General features: G+C 45.8%; 1 protein-coding gene across 1 annotated transcript in view; it reads left to right on the forward strand.

Annotated features, from left to right (window-relative positions):
• The first annotated feature begins 3,281 nt into the window (after positions 1-3,281).
• NEURL1B (neuralized E3 ubiquitin protein ligase 1B) overlaps positions 3,282-23,494 on the forward strand; it is a 212,544-nt gene continuing 192,331 nt past the window's right edge. The window contains exon 1 of the mRNA XM_073358160.1: positions 3,282-3,544. Within this exon, the coding sequence (XP_073214261.1) occupies positions 3,469-3,544 (76 nt within the window). The 5' untranslated portion in view covers positions 3,282-3,468. The remainder of the gene's footprint in view (positions 3,545-23,494) is intronic.

The following is a 23,494-nucleotide window of genomic DNA, read 5'->3' on the forward strand; positions in this document are numbered from 1 at the left end:
TGTGCTCCAGAGGTCCTATCCCTGGCTCAGTCTCACACAATGAGAGGTTTAAGGAAAAGGAGGACTTGTGGCACCTTAGAGACTAACCAATTTATTTAAATAAGCTGTAGCTCACGAAAGCTTATGCTCAAATAAATTGGTTAGTCTCTAAGGTGCCACAAGTCCTCCTTTTCCTTTTGCAAATACAAACTAACACAGCTGTTACTCTGAAATGAGAGGTTTAAGTCATCACAAATACTGTGTATGCCAACCATGTGACTCTAGGGCCTATTTCCTTGGCTTTTGAGTTGATTTTTATAGCAATCAGGTTCTAACTTGCTGCCACTAAATACATGCAGTTATTCCACCTGCTTAGGTGGATCTGACTTGCCTGTTGTTAAAGGGAAGAGAAAACTTCTGTATTTATTACTCATCTGCCTCAAGACTGGCAAGAACATACTCCAAATATCTGCTGAGAACCAGCAGAGCATGCAAGCTCGCTCCTTTTAAGAAAGCTTGTGAAGTGGATGCCCTTTCAGAGAACAGCAACAGCCTGGTCTAGGCGGGCACTGAACACTCAGTTCAAATCCTGGCTCTAATAGTAACTTGCTGCAGGGCCTTTTGTGAGTCACTCAATTTCCCTAGCTGTAAAATAGGACTAATGCTACTTACCTACCTTACGAGTGTTGTGAGGATTATTCAGTTAACGTTTGTATATTGCTTTGGAAATAAGTAGTATTGGTTAAAAAATACAAAAAATATAAAAAAAACCCGCTACAATAATGGCCCCAAATCCTGTGCTAAAATAAACTGCAGTGTCTGGGTCCAGTACGATCAAATAATTCAGGATGCTTTACAAGGCTGCTGGAGAAATGAGGCCTTGTAGTATTGCACTCACCTAAAGGAGGAGATAAAAAGTGCATTAGCAGATAGATAAAGAGTACCCAGCTGTCACAGTCACTCCTCCGCTCACACTCTCACTTTAGCTGGACATCATCCTTCCTCAGTCGGGCTCTCTACATGATGATGTCCTTTGATAAAAGGCACCGAGAGGGGGATGTGTGACTATCCCTGCAGTGGAACTTCTGTTACTGTCCCTGGGTACTTATTGATTTCCCTAGTTCTGAACAGCAACACTCTAGATCTGCACATTGTATAACTTTTGTTGTAGTTGTACACACCATGGGGCAGGAAGTATGTTTTTCTCTGTATCTGTACAACCCCAAACTGACCCTTGGCACTCTATGAATAACACATATAATAATGCTAAAATAATAGAACAGAAGATCTGGTGTCAGTGTGCAGAGACTTTGAAGACAGCTCCCTAGCCGTTCTCCATTTATTCTTTCAGTTATGTACGGGTGGCTTAGACTGATGGGGTGTAGGTGGGTGCTAGTATGGTGGCATCTCTAGATTCTCAATACTAAATAGCCAGACCAGATCTTTGGCATAATTGACCTCCACAGAGCAGAAACTCACATAGTTGCTGTGCAAACCTTAGGGAGCTCAGATGAGTTCATAAGGGCTCACAGCAGCTTTTAGAGTTTATACACTCCCATGCTTCACAACATAAGGCAACAATAAATTGTGGGATTTGGAAGAAATTCCCCCCCAAGTTGTTCAATAATTTCCTGTTGCAAGTTTCTTGCACCTTCTTCTAAGCAGCTAGTTCTGGCCACTGTTCGAGACAGGATATCCCCTAGATGGCCTACTGGTCTGGACTAGTATGGCTGTTCCTATGTTGAAGTCAATGGAATTACATACAGGAATGAATGACTTTACCAGAGGGTTTTTTAAAGCCAACAGACCTCTGAGAGGATCTCCCTGTTGCCCTCTGTGCAGTGTTTGTTAATAGGTTCTCTAGGCCACAAACGGTGGCACTGCCCTGAGACTAAGCACATATGCTACTAATTGGAGGAATATTAACAAGGCAAAAGAATGTTTTTTTTTAAAATGGGACTGTGCCTTTTTAAAGCTTTATGATAAAGATGGAAGGTCTGAAAGGCTATTTAAAATATTTTTTATTTGATATTTAGATTAGAGATATCAGTCATGTCCATGCTGACCTCACCTGATGACCCTTTGGAGGTCTCAAAGCACGTGTATTGTGAACACTCACATTTTAATCGAAGGGAGGGGATGTTAAATCTTTAATAAATACTTTTTTCTCTAAATGTTTATTGGTCATTGATATTAAATAGGTGTTAATAAAAAATAAAAGCCCTGATTCTGGGCCAGCCCTGGCTTCCTATGGCAGCTCAGCAGCTATAAAAGGGCTAAAGCTGGCCTTGGGGAATATCCTGGGTTTAGGAAGCTTCCCTCTGTGGCAGAATAGCCCTATACTGCTCCTCTCTAGGGCTGTACAGGGTGAGTGGCCAGGCCCAGGATGGGGTGTCCTAGTTTAGACTTCTAGGGGGTTTCTAAATCCAGGTACTTGCCCTCAATCCCAGACTGTGCTTCCCAAGCTGTTCCCTTTGAGAGTCTGATTGCAAATCCAGCCTCCTTTCAATTGCTCCCCTTTCACTCTCTTGGCTGAAGTGTTCCCACCCATTTCTCTAGATCTCTAGGCACTGTGGGATCTGTCAGGGCCGGGAGGACCTGAATTTATAGTTCATACAGAGCAAACGAAAAGCAGACCCCCAACCCCCTTCTTCTTTTAAACTTCCAGGCCTCTTAGTCCATCAGAAAAAATGAAACAAACAGGAAGGGCAGGAGGTGGATATTGTTTCTCTTTGCAGGTCACCTTCAGCCAAGGGCCCTGGGAGAGCAGGGTCCCTCCCCACCAAGATGCATAGAAGCAGATGGACTTTTTGAGGAGGACAGGGGGTAGGGGTGAAGGTGGGGGAGTAGATACATGGCTGGGAATCCGGGAGCGCCCTTTCTGCCCAGGGAAATGCAGCTGGTGCGGGTGAGCTCCAGCAGCCTGGCGGTGGGTAGTACAGTATTACTGCCTCCATGCCAGCCAGAGCCCCTCGCAGGGACAGCTGGATCCTAGGGCAGGCTGCACCCCTCCCCCTCAGGGCCCTGGGACATTTCAAAATCTGCAGGAGCTGCAGCCCGGCCCCCTCCCGGGGTGTCACGCGCGGCCAGCCCGCAGAGCCCCCGGATTGGGGGCGGAGGAATGCTCCTGCCCCCCAAGCTCCTGAGCCAGCCACGCTGCTCCCACCCCTATCCGTACCCGCGCAGCCTCGGCGGCCGGGCGTCACGCGTGGGCGGGCTGTGCGCCAACGGGGCTCTCCCTGCAGACCGCCCGCTTGGCAGGTGCGCTGCCCAGCCCGGCCTCGCCGATTGGTTTGTCCCGGAGCCAGGTGGGAGGCCGATCCCACGTGTCGGGCTGGCTGCGGGGTTTGAACGCGCGATCCGGCGGGAGAGCCCCAGGCTGCCAAGTGCCAGAGGCCCCGGAGCTCCGCGCCCTGCTTCGTCCAGCGCCTGCAGCCCCTGCGACCCGCCCCACGGAGGAGCGTGACAGAGAGGAGGGGAGCCGGAGCCATGGGGAACGCCGAGTCCGTCCCTGCAGGGCCCGCAAGCCGCCTTAGCGTCAGCCAGAGCCCGGGCATCCGCTTCGGTGAGTGCAACCGCAGCGGGGAGCGCGGTTCTCCTCCCGAGTGCCCAGTGCTGGCTCTGCGGCCACCCCAGCTGCCACTGCAGGCGAGCCGTGCCGGGGTGTGGTGCTGGGCCCTGGGTGACCGTGGGGTTCGTGCCCTGGCTAGTGAGTGGGGGCCGTGGGTTTTGCAATGTACTGTGTATTGGAGAACGTGTGCATCCCACCCACCCTGGGTATCAGGGTGTCGCTGCTTTTGCCCAGCCTCTTTTATCAGTGAAATGGAACAAATACCTGTTGCATTTGAACGTGGAAATCTGGGGCATATATTTTAAATAAGGGGAGCCCATAGAAAGATATTTGGCCTACCCTCAGACAGAATGAAAGGAAAGATCAACAAATTCAGATTGCTCTTCCCATGTATATTTCTTTGACTTTTTTTTAAAAAAAAATGTTGTAGTGTTTTCCAAAGGATGTTTGTTGGTTGACACTCAGAAATCCACCACTGACAGGTCAGTTAGTGAGACCTGACATCTGCCTCATTGTTTGAAAAACTCCAGACTTTCCTGTTAGGTTTAAGTGGAGGTTTTCAAGGTATTGTAATAAATATGGAAAGGGTAGGAATGCTTCTTATTTTATTTGGATTAATGTTTTATTTTTAAAATTAAATAAGCTATATAGGGAGTTCAAAACGCTTTTAAAAAGTCCGGTGTCCTAAAGTAGCTAGACTCTAAGGTGTGGTACACCTGTCAAACTTTATTTGGACAGGCAGTGGGGGGTCACGTGGCTTGAGTCCCTGATCTATCTTAATGGTAACAGTATCAAAGTTGTATCTCCCTCCCTCCCCCGCACTGCAACTTCCCTCTCCTAGGAATTGTGTATACTCTGCTCTGCAGTTATTGCCCAGGATACTAGAGTTTTGCCAGATCCACCCTCTGAGATTCAAACAGCAGTTCACATCAAAGCTCTCTGCCAATCCAAGCTCACTCAGACTGGTAAAGCATGATCTAAGAAGACAAATCAGTCAACAGTGTCCTTGTCATTGGGTGCCAGGTTATCTCTTAGTGCTTTTATTATCCTGCCTGCTTCCTTTTTGCATCCCCCTTGTTTCCATGGTTCTGCTAAGGCCAATAGAGAGACATCTGATTGGCTGGATTTAAAGGATGCTGGTATCTGAGCTCAGCCAACCACTATAAAATACTAGTGCATCATAACATGAAAAATCCTGTGTGGTAATACAACCCATTTTTAGGTAATGCAAATTAAGACTTCAATTATTATTATTGTGTTAAGTTTCAACAAGGCAGTACTTGTCTTTTATTAACCCGTCCTGGGCCTCAGGCCTTGTGTATGCTCCTAATGCATTTAGAATAACAGAGTTCTGTGCAGTGTTGCTGTAGCCATGTTGGTCCCAGGATATTAGAGAGACAAGGTGGGTGAGGTAATATCTTTTATTGACCAACTTCTCGCCAACAAAAGTTGGCCCAATAAAAGATATTACCTCACCCACCTTGTCACTTAGTCAAGCATTGGGCAGATGTATAACATCTAGTTTAGGTGAATTTTTAAATAATGCTCAGTTACCAACTCCCCTCTCCTGATATTTAATATTAAATAGTCAGTTTTTTATGTCCTTGATGTTGTTTACTGACTTCCTTAAATAGATTTAATGAACTTGTTTGTCTTCCCCCTCTTTCTCAGAAAAAATTATAACTGTTCTTTTGCTATCAGAAATATGACAGCAATGTGATGTAAATAAAATGCATGAGATTCTCCTATGAATGTGTAATGGCAGTTGCTGATCTTGAACTGTAAGACTCCGTGATCCGACCTTCCATGCAGGATAGTGTACGAGGGGGAGAGAAGGGCATTTGGATCTTGTAATGAGGAACGTGGTATAAATCACTCAAGAGAAGCTGTACTGTTCACTTCCCAGATAAAAGACAGAAATGTTGCGCTGGTCTGCACTCCCTCCCCACGTTAGGCAGCATGCTGCTGGTACTGAGTGCCATCTACTGTAACAGGAAAAAGGGGCTTGATCTCAGGAGAAGAGGCAGCCTGATCATTTCTGCCCCCTCCCTCAAGAAGTGTGCAGTACAGCAGGTGATTGTCTGGTCAGCCTGAAGCTGCAGTAAGTTTGGAAGTTGAGCGTGTAACACTCCCCCCCCACCACCACCTTAAAAAAAAAAAAAAAGTCGGGGGAGGGAAGGTACAAATTGTTTGTGGCTTGGATCCCTTTTTCAGACTAGTTATTGCTATCCCAAACTGTGCTGAGCAAGGTTGAGCATGAGAGTGTATTTTATATATATCAAAGGAGGGGACCCACACAGGGTGTTGCTGGCAGTTTGAGGATTAAATGCTAATCAAGTTGCTAACCAGCTGACACTCTGGACAAATGCTGGCTTTGGTTTTGTTTGTTTGTTTGTTTGTTTGTTTTTCAGTGGGCTTGTGTTTTTTCGTGTGGGCTGCTGGCAGTGTACTTGCTTTGGGCTGATTAGTTACTATTAGGAACATATGTGTAATGTAATTACATTGCTGTGTAACTGAAGGTTATTTTACAATTAATACATAACTGTGCTTCATAATCTGTTTTCAGTTAAAAATCCAAGTGTCTAGCCCTTCTGGTTGTGAAAATATCCTTCAAAACATTAACTGATGCTATTGAGTCTTTAGACCACCTAAAAGAAAAGCTCAGAGAGGTGTGACCTGCCCTATTCATATTTCTGGAATATTAACTCTGATGCCAAACTATGATAATTTAGATGTCAATGTTAACTACTTAATTCCTTATCATTTTAGCAGAAATAGGTTAATGTGCACAATTGTCATTGTTGGATGTTGTAGCCGGTATTGATGTAGGGTACGGAGGGATAATTAATTGCTGTGAAAAGTTGGGGAACAAAGAATTCAAATCCCCTTCTCCTCTCAAATGTAAAATCACCTCCCCCTTACCCAGTAAGGGGAGTGGAAAGACCAAATGAATCTCTTCCCCAAAAAGCCTCAGCTGCATCCTGAGTTTCACTAACCCAAACCAGCCGCCACACCTTCCTGAGTGCCAAAAATCCCACTTGTCCCCTACTCCCGTGCTCAAACCACCAATTTTTCTTTTAACAACTTCTGTGGGGCAGTTTTGCCTTGTTAGTACAATAATCTGCAACTTGCTGAAAATTTCAAGTCGGGACAGCGTGAAATAAATGGCCTTAAATAGAAAATAAGGAGCATTGTATGGCTCGGACTAGACTTGAGTGGCAGTGAGGGTTTGTGGGATCCCCACCACGTAATTCCTGAGATGCTGCTGCATAACTTAGGTCTAATGTGCTGAATAGGACATGGGGTCTTGTTTACCAAAGCATTCATGTCTGGGTAGCTGTTTAGCCTTCTCATGCTTGGAGAGGTTGCTATACTGTATTCCTTTGTAGTAGATTCTATTTTAGCCTTGTCACACATGACTAGCTCCACATCTTCCTTGCTGTGCTTGGCGTGTTTGCTGAACACATCTCTGGGATGATCCTGGGCTGTCGTTCTGAGTGTGCACAGTTTGGGGCATGTGCTTTCTCCCCGGGAGTGTGCATGCTCCCAGGAGTTCCTGGCTTCCAGTGCTGTGCTCTGGCCAATAGATCATGCCGGTCTCAGCTGAAGTTCCTTTTTATAGTTAGTGTGTGTAAATTCTAAGACTGATGCAGAGAGTTTGTGGATTGTCCATACTTGGAACCAGATCTTATAAACACTCACAGGGGGTCATAGTGCTTGTTATTGTTCCATTGACTTCAATGAGACTGGAAAGTGTTTGCAGGAGTGGGTTCTAAACTAGCCTCTGTGTTTTCTCAGACATGCTTCTGTGATTGTTATGATCTCTCTGGTTTGTTAAGCACTAAATAGTTTTGGCTGAACTTTACTGAAGCTGAAAATAAGATTTTTCCTGATTTTTATGCTAAACACAGATATTCTAAACAAATCCATTTATTGTCCTCTGACACTTGACTGGCTTTGAAGATGTTTATACTTTATGATTTATAACAACTTTTATTTCAAGTGAAGTTACAGGTGGTTTTTGTCATATGGTTTCTTTCTACTGGCCTGGCCAGGCAGCCTATGGCATCGGCTTGGCCAACCAGTTGTCAGGGGGATAATATTAGCTGTTGTTTTTATCTCTTTCCATTTAGAAAGCCTTACCTGGTGAAATTGCCTGCTGAGGTTTTTCTTTGTTTTGAAATGAAAAATGTCAATGGTTTGAAGGCTCTAGGGTATTGACTTTCTCAGCTCTTCTATGTATGGTAATCCTCACTGTAAGGGCTAATTTCCTTCCAGGATATGAGAGAAAATATTTAATTTCTTTTATAATAGCAAGTGTGTTGTTGTTACAGCTGCCAGTCACTCTGAGCTGTAAGCTTAAGTAATATGGTTTGGGTAAAATGAGAACTGATGGGAACTTGTGGCCAAAGCTCAAACTGATCTCAAGCCACTTATGAAACTCAAAATAAGTTTGGGTAGCTTTTGCTGGGCTATTTATTTAATGTGCTCCTCTGCATTTTCTGGTTTCAGACAGAACTGGATATAATGACATCGAGAGGGAGATGGAGGGAGGGGGCGGCACTATTTCTGGGTTTCTAGTTTGGTAGAAAGCAGGACATACTGGGAATCAATCTCCTGGAGGATCTGAGAGTGTGACGTTATAAAATCAGTGAGGTGGTGGGCACGACGACTTTGCTACATAACCGAGTTGAATTGTCACTGTCAATATAGAATGATAAATGACAAAATGCAGACAATGCACACAAGTTACTGTCCCATAAATCTCTCTAATGTAGACACACCCAGGAGCTGGGACTGGAACCCTAGTTCTTCCTTCCAACAACACAGGCTTCTACCACTTACTTGATAGGGTAATACAAATGGAACCCTTACACTCTCCTTGGGCCCGGCCACTGGTGGGACACATCACACTCATTGTTATGCACTGCACCCAGCTGGTATGTTACATTAGGCTATGTTCAGAAGAATTCCAGGGGGATATTTGTGTAAAATGGGGATGGTCCCAGATTCAACCTACAGATCCAAAAACTCTCCGTCTAAGGAAGTTAGATCTGGATCCAGTCTGTGGAGCTTGGGCTGCTCTCTAGTGTTGTGTTTATTCACAGGCCCCTGTGTCAGGGCAGGACTGTTCTCCCAGTCATAGAATCTTACCAGGTAGAGTTTGCAGAAAGGCCTTAGCTGAGCTTTTCTCCAAGTCCTGGCTAAGAGAGGATTAGACCTTCAACAGCTCCAGTCACTTCCAAATGGCTTCAGGAGCTGAGGCTCCCAACGCTTCCCGTGAGTGACTCTTCCACAGTCTCATATGGTTGCGTGGTAGGAAACTTTCCTGTTGTTCAGCCTAATTTCTCTCACCTTCATCTCCTCCCATTATTCAGCATTAAAGGCACAACAGCAAACTGCCCGGATGTGAAGGAAAGATAGAAAGAATAGTGACAGGACAATTCGGCTCCATCAGGAGCTCTTTAATGACATGAAAATCAAAAAGGAATACTACGAAAAGTGGAAATGTTGATGAATTGCCAAGGAGGTGTGCAAAAGAATAGGGACAAAATCAGAGAGACTAAGATACACAATGAGTTACACCTAGCAAGGGACATAAAAGGCAATAAGAAGAGGTTCTATAAATATATGAGAAGCAAGAGAAAGATGAAGGAATGTGTTGGCCTTGTACTTAGCGGGCAAGGAGAGCCTATAACTGATGACATCAAGAAGGCTGAGGTATCTAATGCCTATTTTTCTCCAGCCTTTATTAAAAAAATTAATGGTGACTTGATACTCAACATAATTAATATGAACAGCAAGGGGAACACAAGCCAAAATAGGGAAAGAATCAGTTAAAGAATATTTAGATGTATTCAAGTCTGCGAGGCCTCCTGAAATTCACCCTAGGGCAGGAGTTCTCACAACAAGTATTTTGGTGGCCTCAGTGCAACCAACAACTCTTGCTGGTGGCCGTGCTGACAGTTTTTCCTAAAATACTTAATTACCTTTTGGAAAAGCAAATAAATATGCACACATACATGTCCAAAACATTGTAATTTATTTATGTAGGGTTTGGGTTTTTTTCAGACTCAGTAATAAAAATAATATACAGTTGTCTCTATTATTTACTGGACCTAAACGGAATAGAAACACAAATAAGGCGCTTTGCATGTTCTTGTCTTTTTGTTGTTGTTTCTTTTGCTTTTTTGGTTGTGCTTTTTTCTTCTTGTAAGACTTGCTAGCTGGTAAGTCTTCGGCTGTGAAAAGTGATATTTGTATGTTTGTTCATATCACTTTTCACAGCAGACTTACTCAGCCTTGGCAAGCCCTGGGACAAATTTAAGTCCTGAATGGGGAGGTGGGCAGGGAGCGGGGCCTAGGGATGACGGCGGGGGTGGTGAGCCTGGGGCTGGAGCCTGGAACCAGAGCTTGCCACCGGATGGACAGAGCCCGAAGCCCCGTGGCTGAAGCCTGCCACTGCTATTCCTGGGAAAGTGGGGAATTCACCAGCTGTCTGCACCTCCAGAGTTTCTCTCTCTGGAGGGGGGCAAGGCCCAACCACTGCTGGTGGCTCTGGGAGAGGGGCCACTGCTTTGCGGGGGCCCCTCCCCCATCACAGCCCAGATGGCTGTGGCCGCAAGGAAAGGCTCTGGTGGCCACATGCAGCGACAGTGGCCGCATTTGAGAAACCCTGGAGGGTACTTAAGGAACTAGCTGAAGCAATCGCAGAACCATTAGCAATTATCTTCAAGGTCCCAGAGGACTGGAGAAGGACAGACCTAGGACCTATCTTTGAAAAGGGGAACAAAGAGCACTTGGGGAATTATGGACCGGTCTGCCTAACATCAATACCTGAAAAGATACTGTATCAAATTATTAAGCAATCAGTTTGTGAGCACCCAAAGGATGATATGATAAGAAATAGCCAGCATGGGATTTGTCAAGAACAAATCATGCCAAAGCAACCTAATTTTCTTCTCTGACAGGGTTACTGGCCTAGTGGAAAGGGGAAACGGTAGACATGATATATCTTGATTTTTAGTAACCGCTTTTGACACAGTCCCATATGACAGTCTTATAAGCAAACTAGGGAAATGCCGTCTAGATGAAATGACTATAAGGTGTGTGCACATCTGGTTGAAAGACTGTAGTCAGAGAGTGATTATCAATGGTTTGCTGGCAGACTGGAAGGGTGTATTTAGTGGGGTTCAGCAGGGACCAGTCTTAGGTCTGGTGCTAATCATTTAATGAAAATATTGACTTGGATAATGGAGTGGAGAGTATGGTTATAAAATGTGAGGATGACCCCAAACTGGGAGGGTTGCAAGCATTTTGGAGGACAGGATTGGAATTCAAAATCTTGACAAATTGCAGCATTGGTATGAAATCAACAAGATTAAATTCAATAAAGACAAGTGCAAAGTACTATGCTTAGGAAAGAAAAGTCAAATGCACAACTACAAAATGGGGAATCACTGGTAATACTGCAGAAAAGGGTCTGGGTGTTATAATGGATTAATTAATGCCTCAGCTGGTGTACTGTGTTCAATTCTGGGCATCACACTTTAGGAAAGATGTGGAAAAATTGGAGAGAGTCCAGAGGAGAGCAACGAAAATGATAAAAGGTTTAGAAAATCTGATTTATAAGGAAAAGTTAAGAAACAAAACTGGGCATATTAGTCTTGAGTAAAGAAGACTGAGGAGGGACCTGATAAGTCTTCAAATATGTTAAGGGCTGTTATGAAGAGGACGGTGATCAACTGATCTCCCTTTCCACTGAAGGCAGGACAAGAAGTAATAGGCTTAATTTTCAGCAAGGGAGATTCAGGTTAGATATTAGGAGAATCTTTTTAACGATAAGAGTAGCTAACCTCTGGAATAGGCTTCTCAGGGAGGTTGTGGAATCCCCATGAGTGGAGGCTTTTAAGAATAGGTTGGACAAACACCTGTCAAGGATGGTTTACTTGGTCCTACCTCAATGCAGAAGGCTGGACTTTATCATCTCTCAAGGTCCCTCACGGCCCTACATTTCTATGATTCTAACCTATTACTCCTTAACCATTCTACAGAATTCCTCTCTCTCTCTCTCTCTCTCGCTGCCTACATCCTTCAGCTTCAATCCCATAACTGTGACTTTGCCCCAGAGCAATAGGGCAATCATCACACTTCTACCTTCCAGAGCTTTTTATTGGGAGTGAACATGGAGGCCTGACTTACAGTGTAGAGACTTTTTTTTTTCCCTAGCCTGCAGGAGGGCACATTCCCCACTAGAGAGCAGCCTGCAGTTAGAAATTCAATTCTGCTCCCTCGTAACTGTAAAGATACAGAGAACAGTGAAGGCCCGGAAAAAGATGCTGTAAACCCAGTGCTTGAGGAAATGAGCATAATCAAACCTAAGGCAAATAACTACCAAGAAGAAAATCCTCTAATATCAAATTGTGCCTTGTATCTGAGTGGGATATAGTAAAAAGTAGCCACTGAGGATGGATCATGGTCTAGCAGTAAAGCTGGATTCTCATCCCTTGTCCATTCACTGTGTGTGTGGGTGGGCTGGATATAGTGAAGGTGAGAGGGAAGTTTTTCTCTTTGGGGATCAGGGGTTAGGCTTCAAAAGTTGATGGCCCAAGACTGTTTAGCTGTGCAACTAATACAAACCAACCATTTGATTACCTGTTTCTGGACAGCTCAGGCTGATGTTTAATTGCTCCTTCTTAGCCTGTCTGCTGCTGAGGTGCTGACTTGTGCCATTGGGAGTAGGAGTGAAGTTCTGGTGCAGGATGCTGACTGACGGGACAAACTCACTTCTGTGGCTGAATGCAGACGTTCAGAGTGAGAGCTGGGTGCTTGTCTGTTGTCTGTGGTGCCACCTGACTCTGATGGGAGTCCCAATGTCTGCTTTAACTTCCTGAGTGGAACTTGCAGGAGGTCTCCAAATCTTGAAGGGTTAATCTCCACTTTGACAGGAAAAGTCCTCTGAGGGAGAGTACAGGGTCAGTGAGATCTCTGACCTTCTGTGTAACATTGAGGGGGTTATCCTTTTAGTTCCAAATCTTTCCTTCAAAGCAACTGAACTAATCCAGCATCTCACCTGCTTTCTGAGGAGCAGTGGACAAAAATCCTGCTGAATGTCAAGAACACTTTTGTGTCAGGACATTTCTGAATTACTTCATATTCTGAGTCAGATTCTGTTCGTCTTATGCAGTGGGAGTGCTGCGTGAATAAGAGGAGCTGGATTTGACCCTCTGTGTCAGTGTAAGAATTACCCCACAGTTGGGCTTGATCTATGACTTCTCTTCAGAGGTGCATGTCCCAGTGGTGTTCCAGGTCAGGATTGAGGTTCATTGGCAGGGCTATGTGGGGAACCCAGGGCTAGAGTACAGGGGGAGGGGCTGAGAAATAATTCAGCTTCTAATTTGACCTGCATGATGTTTGCTGCAAATCTATGGAAAACAGAATTTGCATTCTTATCCCAGTCACACTATTGTGAAGTCCTCTGAAATGTAAGGCATGTATCATCTAAACCTTCCTAACCCATCCCATTGTCTCTTCTCTTCTTAGTGCTTGTGTACAGTTCTTCTAAATCAGGGGTTCTCAAATTGTGAGTCATGACCCCGTTTTAATGGGGTCAACAGGGCAGGCGTTAGATTTGCTGGGGGCTGGAGCCAAAGCTGAAGCCTGAGCCACACTGCCTGAGGCTGACCGAAGCCCCAAAGGCTTCAGCCCTGCACAGCAGGGCTCAGGTTACATGCTCCCTGCATGAGGCTGAAGCCCTTGGGATTTGGCTCCCCCTCCCACCCCCCAACCCAGGGCGGCAAGCTCAGGCTTTGGTTCCCACTCCTGGGGTCGTGTAGTAATTTTTTTGTCAGAAGGGGGTTGCGGTACAATTAAGTTGGAGAACTGCTCTTCTAGATGGATCCATCTGACAATGGCTTGTCCGGGTGTTTGAGGCATGTTCCTCTATTGAATCCCTTATGAGCTCTGGGCAGGAGGAGTGAGGCTGCTTCTGTTTCACACACATCCTTTAAATCAATTTCTCCTTTCTGAGAACCTATGGCTTCTGTAGCCCTCTTTGTGTAGCTCACTGTTGCATTTTGACTGAACTGTGCAGCCTCTTTCTGACGCTGTCCTCCAACCCCTAGGTGATCTTCTCCGCAAACCCTGATGTCTCCCCCCCCATTCTTCCCCAGTTCCCTACCCCAATTTTGTCTCTTCCCTCCTTCCCTTTACTAACCCTACAAACCCCTAATAAATCCTCTTTTCCCAGTGTGTGTGGGGTCCTTATGTTGTGTGTACCTGTCGTTGGGGTACACATGCTGTCAGTGAAGAGCTGCAGAGTTATCACCTTCTTAAACAGCATTTCCTGGCTTGTCCTGCCTCTGATGTGACTAGTTTCTGAGCACCCAGATCAGCCCCTGTTTGGAAGCCAGTCCCCTACCCTGTCATTGGGTGCTGAGCAACTTTGGATTAGCCAGGTGCCCGGCTTTGTGCCCAGCTCTCGCTTGGACCCGGTGGCTATTTGTGAATGTCCAAGCTACTGAAAATTCAGACGCAAGTAATTTAGTTACACAGCAAGTCGGGGCAGAGGCAGGGCTAGCTCTTGAGGAGTTCCTGGCTCTTAGTCCCATGCATGTTCCATTAGACCAGACGGCCGCTCAGTAGGTGTAAAAAATTATTTAAAAGGCACTCCACAGTGTTTGCTAAATGATGCTGAAGTGATCTTGCAGCCCTAAGAATACCAACTCCAAAGACACTGGGCTGAGCTATGGGGCCACAAAGGTACTGCAGAAGGCGACCTGCATGCTGACTCTGCTCTGACACTGACTGGCCTGCTTCCTGCAGTTTCATCTTGAGCCTCTGGATTGGAACATGAGCAGACTGGCAAGTACATGTCTGTTAGATCTTAGGTCCAGCCGTGAAAGCTGTGTAACTTTGAATTGTCTCAAACTGAGTTCCACTGGGTGTTTGCTTTTCTGAACAGTTTGGGACACTGTGCTTTTCCAAGCTAGCCTGCAGAAAAGTCACGGAAAGCATCATAACAGCAGCCTCTTCTTTCTATCCTTTGTAGACAGTGTGGTGTGCTTAGCTCCCACTGTGTCTACATGCTCTGGGAACAATGTCTTGGCCCAGCCCCGTTTATTCTGGGTAGCAAAGGCGTGGGACAAAAGATATTTCTGTATGATTCTTATTTTCCCCATTCCCCCCCTTGAGTAATATATTAACCTTCCATTCACTCACATTACTGCTTCTGCAAGGGCTCAGCTTGAGCCGGAATGTAATGCTGGTTGTTGGGTCATTTAAATCAAGTTACCGTACTTACTAGGCCGCTGAAAATTCTGGCTGGTAAAATCACTGGGGACTTTGGAATATTTGCTGTTGCTGGTGCTGTCTCCCTTTATAGGACAGGAAATGAGCAATGGAGCCAGACTTGGGAAGGCATCAAGCCTGCAGCCAGGGGGGACACCTGATGGATGGAGGGAGGGGCAATCCTGTACTGAGAGGCCTGTGTAAACTGTTGCTGCCTTTTTTCCACTGAATGCATCCGATGAAGTGAGCTGTAGCTCACGAAAGCTTATGCTCAAATAAATTTGTTAGTCTCTAAGGTGCCACAAGTACTCGTTTTCTCAGTGCCCTACTAGCTCTTTCTGGGAAGAAAGTGAGGGGGGAAATAGGAGTAGGTATTGGAACCTAAAGTCACTTTGGCAGTGGATAGGAAACCTGCCAGTGGTAATTTTGGGTGCCGTTGCTGCATGCTGTGGTCGCTGGGAATGCTGCCACACACAATTCAGATCCTGCTGCTCTGAAAGCACTGGTGGCTGGGGGTCTCTGTTAACTGAGTCCTGTCCCCATTGTCAAAGTGTCTAACCACTGTGGAGTCCTATAAGGCCATGGGTTCTAACCAGTGTTGAGCTTTGTTTTTCTTATTGCAATGAGAGTCACCGCCAAATTCCTCAAAAGCCATCTCTCGTCCTGCCCCCAGGAATGGTTGGCCTGCTATGCGCACAGGGGCAGGTCTCAGACCTGAGCCACCTTCCTGTCACTGTAACCCACTGACCACCCAGCCTGGGGGTGCTTATTGCCCTGTGGCTCCAAGCCTTGTGTTGGGGCCTCTCATGGTGTGGTTGTCACTTAAAACAACTATGAGCAAGAGGGTGACACATTCCTCTACCTTGTTATTGGATGGGTGGCACAATCTTACTCCTGAGAGCCTGGCTAACCCCTGCCCAACCAAGACTGACAGCTGCTTGGAGCTCATCTAGCTGTGCGGATGAGGATGTGTTGGACTGTCCTGCCATGGAAGTGTGTTGGGAGAATGCCGAGGAGCCTAGCACGGTGGGAAGTTAGAGATGAAGCCCCTCTAATGTTTCTGGAATCACATGGCTGGCAGGGTTGCCTTGGGCCCAGCTCTAGTTTGCAGAGTTGGAATTCCATCAAATGTTTCCTTCCAGGCAGAATCACTCCCTCCCCTCTAGCCAGTGCTTGGAAGAATAAATCCATGAATGAACTAGCAGTGATTTTAGAGTCTCCTTCAGGGCCCTGGTGCTGTGGAAACAGGAGGATCACGCTACCAAAAGGCGAATGTTCCACTTGACTCTGTCCTGTGCAGCCCAAATCAAAGGTGGAAGTGGATTCTGGGGCTCGGTGGCACCGAACCCCAGCAAAACAGCTGGCTGGGTTTTGCATTGAGAATCGGATTCTGTCTGTGAAGCGGAAGCTTGGCTGTTAGGCTGATTTTTATTGCCTTATTACTTTGAATGTCTTTGCTGCCCAGAGAGAGGGGACAACGGGCTCAAATTCTGTCCTGTCCTTACCTAGCTGATCTGTCCAGATGGTGGCTGGTGCAATAATAACTGGATATTTCATGGTATTTAAAAACAATTTTGGCTGGTAACCTGCAACTCCTGATACATTCAGCCAGAGATGTTGAGTGGGGTTATTCGCCCACGTTGTGTCCTTAATGCCATACGTCTTGTTCCAAGCCAGTCAACCCTGATGCCAAAACATTCTGTACAACAATCAGTTCCCCCACACAGTGCGTGTCATGCTTTGTTGGTCTTGTGTGGATTAACACCAGCTCAGTTTGGAGCTAACCTGCCCACATTAGGCTCCAGGGGACAATGTCAATAGAGCTAAAAATAGATCAGCTCTATTCATGTTAAGCATGAAGAACCCAACCATACTTTGAGTCCAATCACTCATTTTATGGTGTATATGTGTGTGCATATACTATTTGTTTCTTCCAAGGCTTCTTTATGCATGGAAGTACAATAGATCAGTCTATAAACTTCCATTCTACTTAAAATATTGGGGGACTATATTTTAAATGGTAACACTGGGCACATTTTTAGAGATGATTGAGCAGCATGTTTGAAGAATATTGGGTGGAGGGGAATACTGCATGCATTTAATGACATTGCTCAGATAAATTTGTTAGTCTCTAAGGTGCCACAAGTCCTCCTTTTCTTTTTGCCTACATTTTGTATCCTTTCAAAAACCTGCTGTCCCACATCTATTTGAAGTGTGTATGGACTAAGTTTTCTGAACCCCTAGATGCTCCATCTGCATTGTTTCCATATGGAACCTGCTGCATGTGCTTTGGAATATCCCATGCTAAAGAGTTACTCACAGCTGCGTGGTCACTACCATTACTTTGTCATTCCCTGACAGTGAGCCTCGGGATACTCTTGGAACAAACACTGTCCACCCGGTGAGCTGACACACTTTGTAATGGCTCTGCTGACAGCTGGGCATTGGGCTTGTGAGACAAAACTCATAATATGCTAACATTTCCTACCATCGCCAGTTCCAGCTTTCCCCCCAGAGGCCTCCCCATTACCAATGTGTCTCATCCCTGGAGAGGCCATCTCTGTGGGTGTGAGAGCAGCTTGGTTTGATGCTGCCAGCACGGGGGCTTAGTGTGGTGGCTTTTTGGATGTGGACTTGGGGGCCTAGTCCAATTCCTAGTCACCCAGTTAACCATTTTATGTAGGCAAGAAGACGACAAATTCCACTCGCTGTTGACGTGGTCTGGGTTTGAAGTGGTCATTTAAGAGTGAAAGGGTGTCTCCAGTTACTGACTCTGAGCCAGCTGGTCCCCAAATATTTCTAAACAAGAGATATTTTCAAACTCTTAAAAGCGTGTAGGGTGGTGGGGGAAGGCGGAGGGTGCTTTACAGTGAAGCGATACTGAAATTCATCCCCCCCATTGTCTCTATTTCTGGGTCTCTGATCAAATTGAAACTTGATGCTAAATATGTACAACAGTTCAGCAAGGAAAAGCAAGACAAAGAGGCTATTTAAAGTTGCCGTCTTTTCCAGGGCTTGGCTCAGAGGCTCTGCTGCTGTTATGCCATGTGAAAACACATACGAGAAGCTAATGAAGTGTAATGTGCACTTAAAAGTACAAATTTAGGACCCATGCAAAGGTCAGATGGGAGTTTGGGTTTGTGTAAAACATGTATTTCTATAACATAAGTAGGATTACTATAATTAGACAATAGGGGAATGTAATATGCAGTTATGCCTAGACAGCTGGTTCCAGGGCACTGTATGTGAATCTGAAAGTTGGGAGACCTAGGTTCTGTTCTTGACTCTGCCACTGACCTGCTGTGTGAACTTGGGTAAGTCCCTTATGGCCTCGGTGCCTCAGTTTTCCCCATTCATAAAACTTGGCTATTCATTCAATGGGGGACTCTGTCCTGGGAAGCAGTGACTCTGAAAAAGATTTGGGGGTCATGGTGGATGATCAGCTGAACATGAGCTCCCATGATGATACTGTAGCCAAAAGAGCTAATGCGGTTCTGGGATGTATGCACGTGGGAGTCTTGAGTACACCTAGAGAGGTTATTTTGTCTTTGTATTTGGCATTGATGCAACCGCTGCTGGAATATTGTGTCCAGTTCAGGTGCCCACAATTCAAGAAGGATGTTGATAAATTGTAGAGGGTTCAGAGAAGAACCATGAGAATGATTAAAGGATTAGAAAACTTGCCTTATAGTGACAGACACAAGAACCTCAATCTATTTAACTTAACAAAGAAAAGATTAAAGGTGACTTGATTAGTCTACAAGTACTCACATGGGGAAACAAAAATTTCATAGTAGGCTCTTCAGTCTAGAAGAGAAAGGTATAACATGATCCAATGTCTGGAAGTTGAAGCTAGACAAATTCAGACTAGAAATAAGATGTACATTTTTAATGGCGAGAGTAACTAGCCATTGGAACAATTTACCAGGGGTTGGGGAGAGTGTTCCATCACAGACAATTTTAAAATCAAGATTGGATGCTTTTCTAAAAGGCACATGCTCTGGGAATTATTTGGGGGAAGTTAAATGGCCTATTATACAGGAGGTCAGACTAGATGATCACAATGGTCCCTTATGCTTAACTAGCTATGTAAAGTGCTTTGAGATTGCGTTTATAGAATGCTTTTATTCCTCACAGTGTATCTCTAGCTAATCTATCTCAATCAAACAGGCCAAAATATAGCAAAGACACATGTGACAGTTTAGGGAATAGGTCTAAGTACAGCGTATGAGTTCTGACAGATTTTATGAATTCTGTGTATAACTTGAACTCTCAGTGTGCATTAAAATCAGCCATGTGCTGACAGGGATTATGTCACACATAGGACTGGCTAGAAAACAAGAATTCTGTTCTGTGAAAATTTGAGATTTTGTCACTTGTTTTCATTCAGTGTGGAACGAAAACAAGCCCTTTCGAAAAATTTGTGAAAAAGAGGGGAGATAGAGACCCTCTCACTCCAGCCAGTAGCCTGGTGGCCAGGTTTCTCCCCTGGGATGTAGGAGACATCTGCCAGAGGTGAAACAGGGACTTGAACCTTGTCTGTCACACCTCAGGTGAAATCCTAAGCGTCCGTCCGTGTCTCTCTCTCCCCTCCCCACCCCCCCCAAAAAAACAAAAACCAAAACCAACTATCCTGGACCTTAAAAAATCTTCCCCACAACATTTTAATAGAAAGTGATAGCTTTCTGTGAAAAGGTCCAGTTTTGACAAACTGGCATTTTCCAACCAAGTGTTATGGAAAAATTCCTGACTAGCCCTAGTCATACACATTACATTCCTGGTTTGGAAGAAGCTAGAGAACAATCAAAGTAGTTGTTAATGTGGAAGGTCTTTTGCCCTGGCAATACCATGGATATGCTAAAGAAATTGGCCAAGCTGAAGGAACTGGTTGTTATTTGTTGTCTTCAGGGAGGGTGGTTGGAGCAGTGGAAATTCAGCACCAGCAGAAAAGGAAAAGTCAGAGAGAGGTGTTAGAAGCAGCTGTTAAAAAGACACATACTCTCTGAGGTAAGGGGGAACTACTGGATTGCTGGACTTGAACAAGCGAGAAAGAGATTGTCTCTGTCTACCCCACAACAATCTGAAGGCTGTGCAGGAGAAGAGGAGTGTCCTGGGACCCTGAAAGGACTGACCAAAACCCAAAGGCTTCTTGGATCAGTGAGGACACCAGAGGGAGAGATTTTTGCATGCAGGTTTTGTTGGTTTTGCATAGATCTTTAAGTCTCTAGGAATTATGTGTGTGTGTTTAAGTTGTTACTTTGCAAAGCCTCAGAGTGCCTTGCTTTTAACTGTTGCATGTCCCTGAAGGACCAAAGAGTAAATTAGAGAGAGCATGCATGAGGGTGGAGGTCTGTGAAGGGATGTGCTTAAGCTATTGAGAGATTTGGAGGGTGGGGGTATTGTATTCAGTGCTGGTCTTGGGGACTAGGTCACCTAGACACTGGGGGCCCATTTCTATGAAGGATCATCAGCTAGGAATTGTGCACCCTTGGAGGCCAGAGTCAGACCCTGGATGCTGCTCACTCAAAAGGCTTAGAGTGCAGGATCCAGAGTTGGCTTGGCTTGGGATCCAAATACAGCAGCCTGGGGAGTGTCCAGGTCTGTGACAATACAATGCAATATTCCCCTCCTATCTCATTTTCAGCTTTATAGTAAAGGAATTTTCAGCATCTCCCCACAACTGCCCTCACACCTCCAAAAAATTTGCTAAGGAAGTGTGTGTATGTGTTTCGGCGGGGCGGAGGGAGGGCTTCATGTGTCTAACATACAAGTGTTGGGGCTGAGTGGTTTTATCTTCATAACATTCACTACACACTTCTACACAAATAACCAATCCGCACCTTATGTTTGTGTCTTCCTCCTGCCCTTGATGAAGTAGATGATGGCACGTGATGCATCTCCTGCCCATGCTGGCATATCTCCTCTGATCAGAAGCAGTTGATACTGTATGGCTGCAGGGAGCTCCTCAGTGGCTTGCGCAGCCTTCAGCAGCGTGGCAAATCTTGACTTTGATCCTTCTGCACTGTGGAGCAATGCACCCTCGCTACACCCCTGGGAACTAGACTCCGTGCATGGGATCTCTGCTGATGTTCTTACTGCTGTGTAACTCTGTCCTTGCTGTACAACCCAAAGTATCCATTGTTGTATTAAAGGCTGCTCTGTCTAGGTGTTCCTAAAGTAGGATGTACTAGCATGAGGTTGGTGTGAAGTCTTCATAATTTTTTATTTATATATATATATATATATAAAATAGAGAGAGAGATATCTCAAAGCACTTTACAAAGGTGGGTTTATATTACCTCCATTCTACAATGGGGGCACTGTAGCAGGGGTGTGGGGGGGAGGGAGAGGGGCTGAAGTGCCTTACCCAAGGTAGAACATGGAATCTGTGACAGGGTAAGGTCCAGCTCTGTGTCATTCTCTGATCGGTAGCATTGGTCCTGCCCAAAACTTGGAACAGAATACAGGAGTCCTGACCCAGGTCTCTCCTGAAACCTCTGATGTTTGGAGATTTAAAAGTATCAGATATATTGAAAGCTGTATTTGAAGTCAGCTGGGGACCTGGTGGATTTGGGCCCTTTGAGCGTCACCAATATTGCCAATCCCAAATGTTCAAAAATCATGAGACAGGCTCACCAAAAATCATGAGATTGAGATTCTGTAAAAATAATAGATTTAGTGTTCTTTTTATTTGCCTTCTGCTTTTTGAGCTTTAGGTGCACTGGGGTCACATTATGAAGCTTTCTTCATAGCCACGAAGGCTAGGAACTTACTTTTTCTTTAAGAACAAAGACTGAAATCATCACACATCCACTTGACTCCAAGATCTGGGGCTTTAAGGAAAACAATAAGTATCATGAGACTCATGACAAAATCATGAGTTGGCCACACTGCATCTCTTATGCAGGGATTTGTCTAGGGGAATTTTGTCATGTCTAAGAATTGGACATGACTCTTGCTAAGCCTGTCTGTCTGTTTGTCTGCACCCTGTGGGCATGTGAATTTGATTCCAAACAATCCGCATGTTTTTCTCTTCTCCTGTGCGAGTCATGCATGTGCAGTTGTAAACTGCCAAGCCCTCTGCCGAGAACACCTATCTTCCAACTCTCAACACTAAAATTCAGGGGTGGCTCTTGAGAGAACTGATCAATCTGAATGTAGCAGCTCCTAGGGAGATAATGGGGGTCTCAGGTAGCAAAAGCTCAGATATTTATTACAAACACAAAGTAATACAGGATCATGGAAGTGAGAGATGAGACCTGCCCTATTGTGTCCATTCTCCCTTTGATTTAGGGTGGGATAGAGGACTAGTAGGTAGTAATCTACTGCTATGCACCTCTCCCTCCTTCCAACCCCCCAGCCTCTTCCATAATACCTTGCAAAGTGGAGCCAAAAGCCAAAGGAGGCTGCAGTTTCAAAAATATTTCCTACCTCAGGTCTTCAGATGGAGATATTATATCTGCCTCTTTCTAAGGCAGGGGTGGGCAAACTTTTTGGCTCAAGGGCCACGTCTGGATATGGAAATTGTATGGCGGACCATGAATGCTTATGAAATTGGGGTGTGTGGGTGGGGTGAGGGCTCCGACTCGGGGGTGGGAGTGGGCTCTGGGGTAGGGCCAGAAATGAGGAGTTCAGTCTGGGGTGTGTGTGTGTGAGGGCTCCGACTGGGGGTGCTGGCTCTGGGGTGGGGCTGGGTATGAGGGGTTGGGGATGCAGGAGGGTGCTCTGGGCTGGGACCGGGGTTCGGAGGGTGGGAAGGGGATCAGGGCTGAGGTTGGGGCACGGGAAGGGGTCAGAGGTGCAGGCTCCAGGCGGCACTTAGCTCAAGCAGCTCCCGGAAGCAGCGGCACGTCTCCTCTGCGGCTCCTATGCGGAAGTGTGACCAGGTGGCTCTGCATGTTGCCTCTTCCGCAGGAGCTGTCCCTGAAGCTCCCATTGGCCTCAGTTCCCAGCCAATGGGAGCTGCGGGGGTGGCATTTGGGGTAGGGGCAGTGTGCGGAACCCCCTGGCTGCACCTACGTGTAGGAGCCAGATGGGGGACATGCTGCTGTTTCTGGGAGCCTTACAGAGCCATGGTACGTGCAGAGCAGGACAAGCCCCCGACCCCACCCCCTGGCTGGAGCACCGGAGTGGGGCAAGCACCAGACCCCACTCCCCAGCGGGAGCTCAAGGGCAGGATTAAAATGTCTGAAGGACCAGATGTGGCCCCCGGGCTGTAGTTTGCCCACCCCTGTTCTAAGGGAAAATGAACTGAGTAATGTCAATTGGTGGAGCTGATTGCCTGGAATCTGCAAGCTGCCCCTTTATCCACATCTTGGTAGTGTTTAGTAGACCAATAGCGTTTCATAGAAGTTTTATTTGTAAGACAAGAACAACAACCAAAGCATTTCCTACCCTGGCATTTCCTGTTGTTCAGCCTCCTGGGAATGATTTTTGTTGTGTTGCAGATGCTACTGGCCTTGTCAATTCTCTGGATTCACTTATCTCTCTTTTGGTGGCATGTCGGATGTACCCCACCTAGGGTGACTAGATGTCCTGATTTTGTAGGGACAGTCCTGATTTTTGGGTCTTTTTCTTATATAGGCTCCTATTATACCCCGCGCCCCCCCCCCCCAACCTCTGTCCTGATTTTTCACATTTGCTGTCTGGTCACCC

The sequence above is a fragment of the Lepidochelys kempii genome, chromosome 8 (genome assembly GCF_965140265.1).
Source record: "Lepidochelys kempii isolate rLepKem1 chromosome 8, rLepKem1.hap2, whole genome shotgun sequence".
Taxonomy (NCBI): Eukaryota; Metazoa; Chordata; order Testudines; family Cheloniidae; genus Lepidochelys; species Lepidochelys kempii.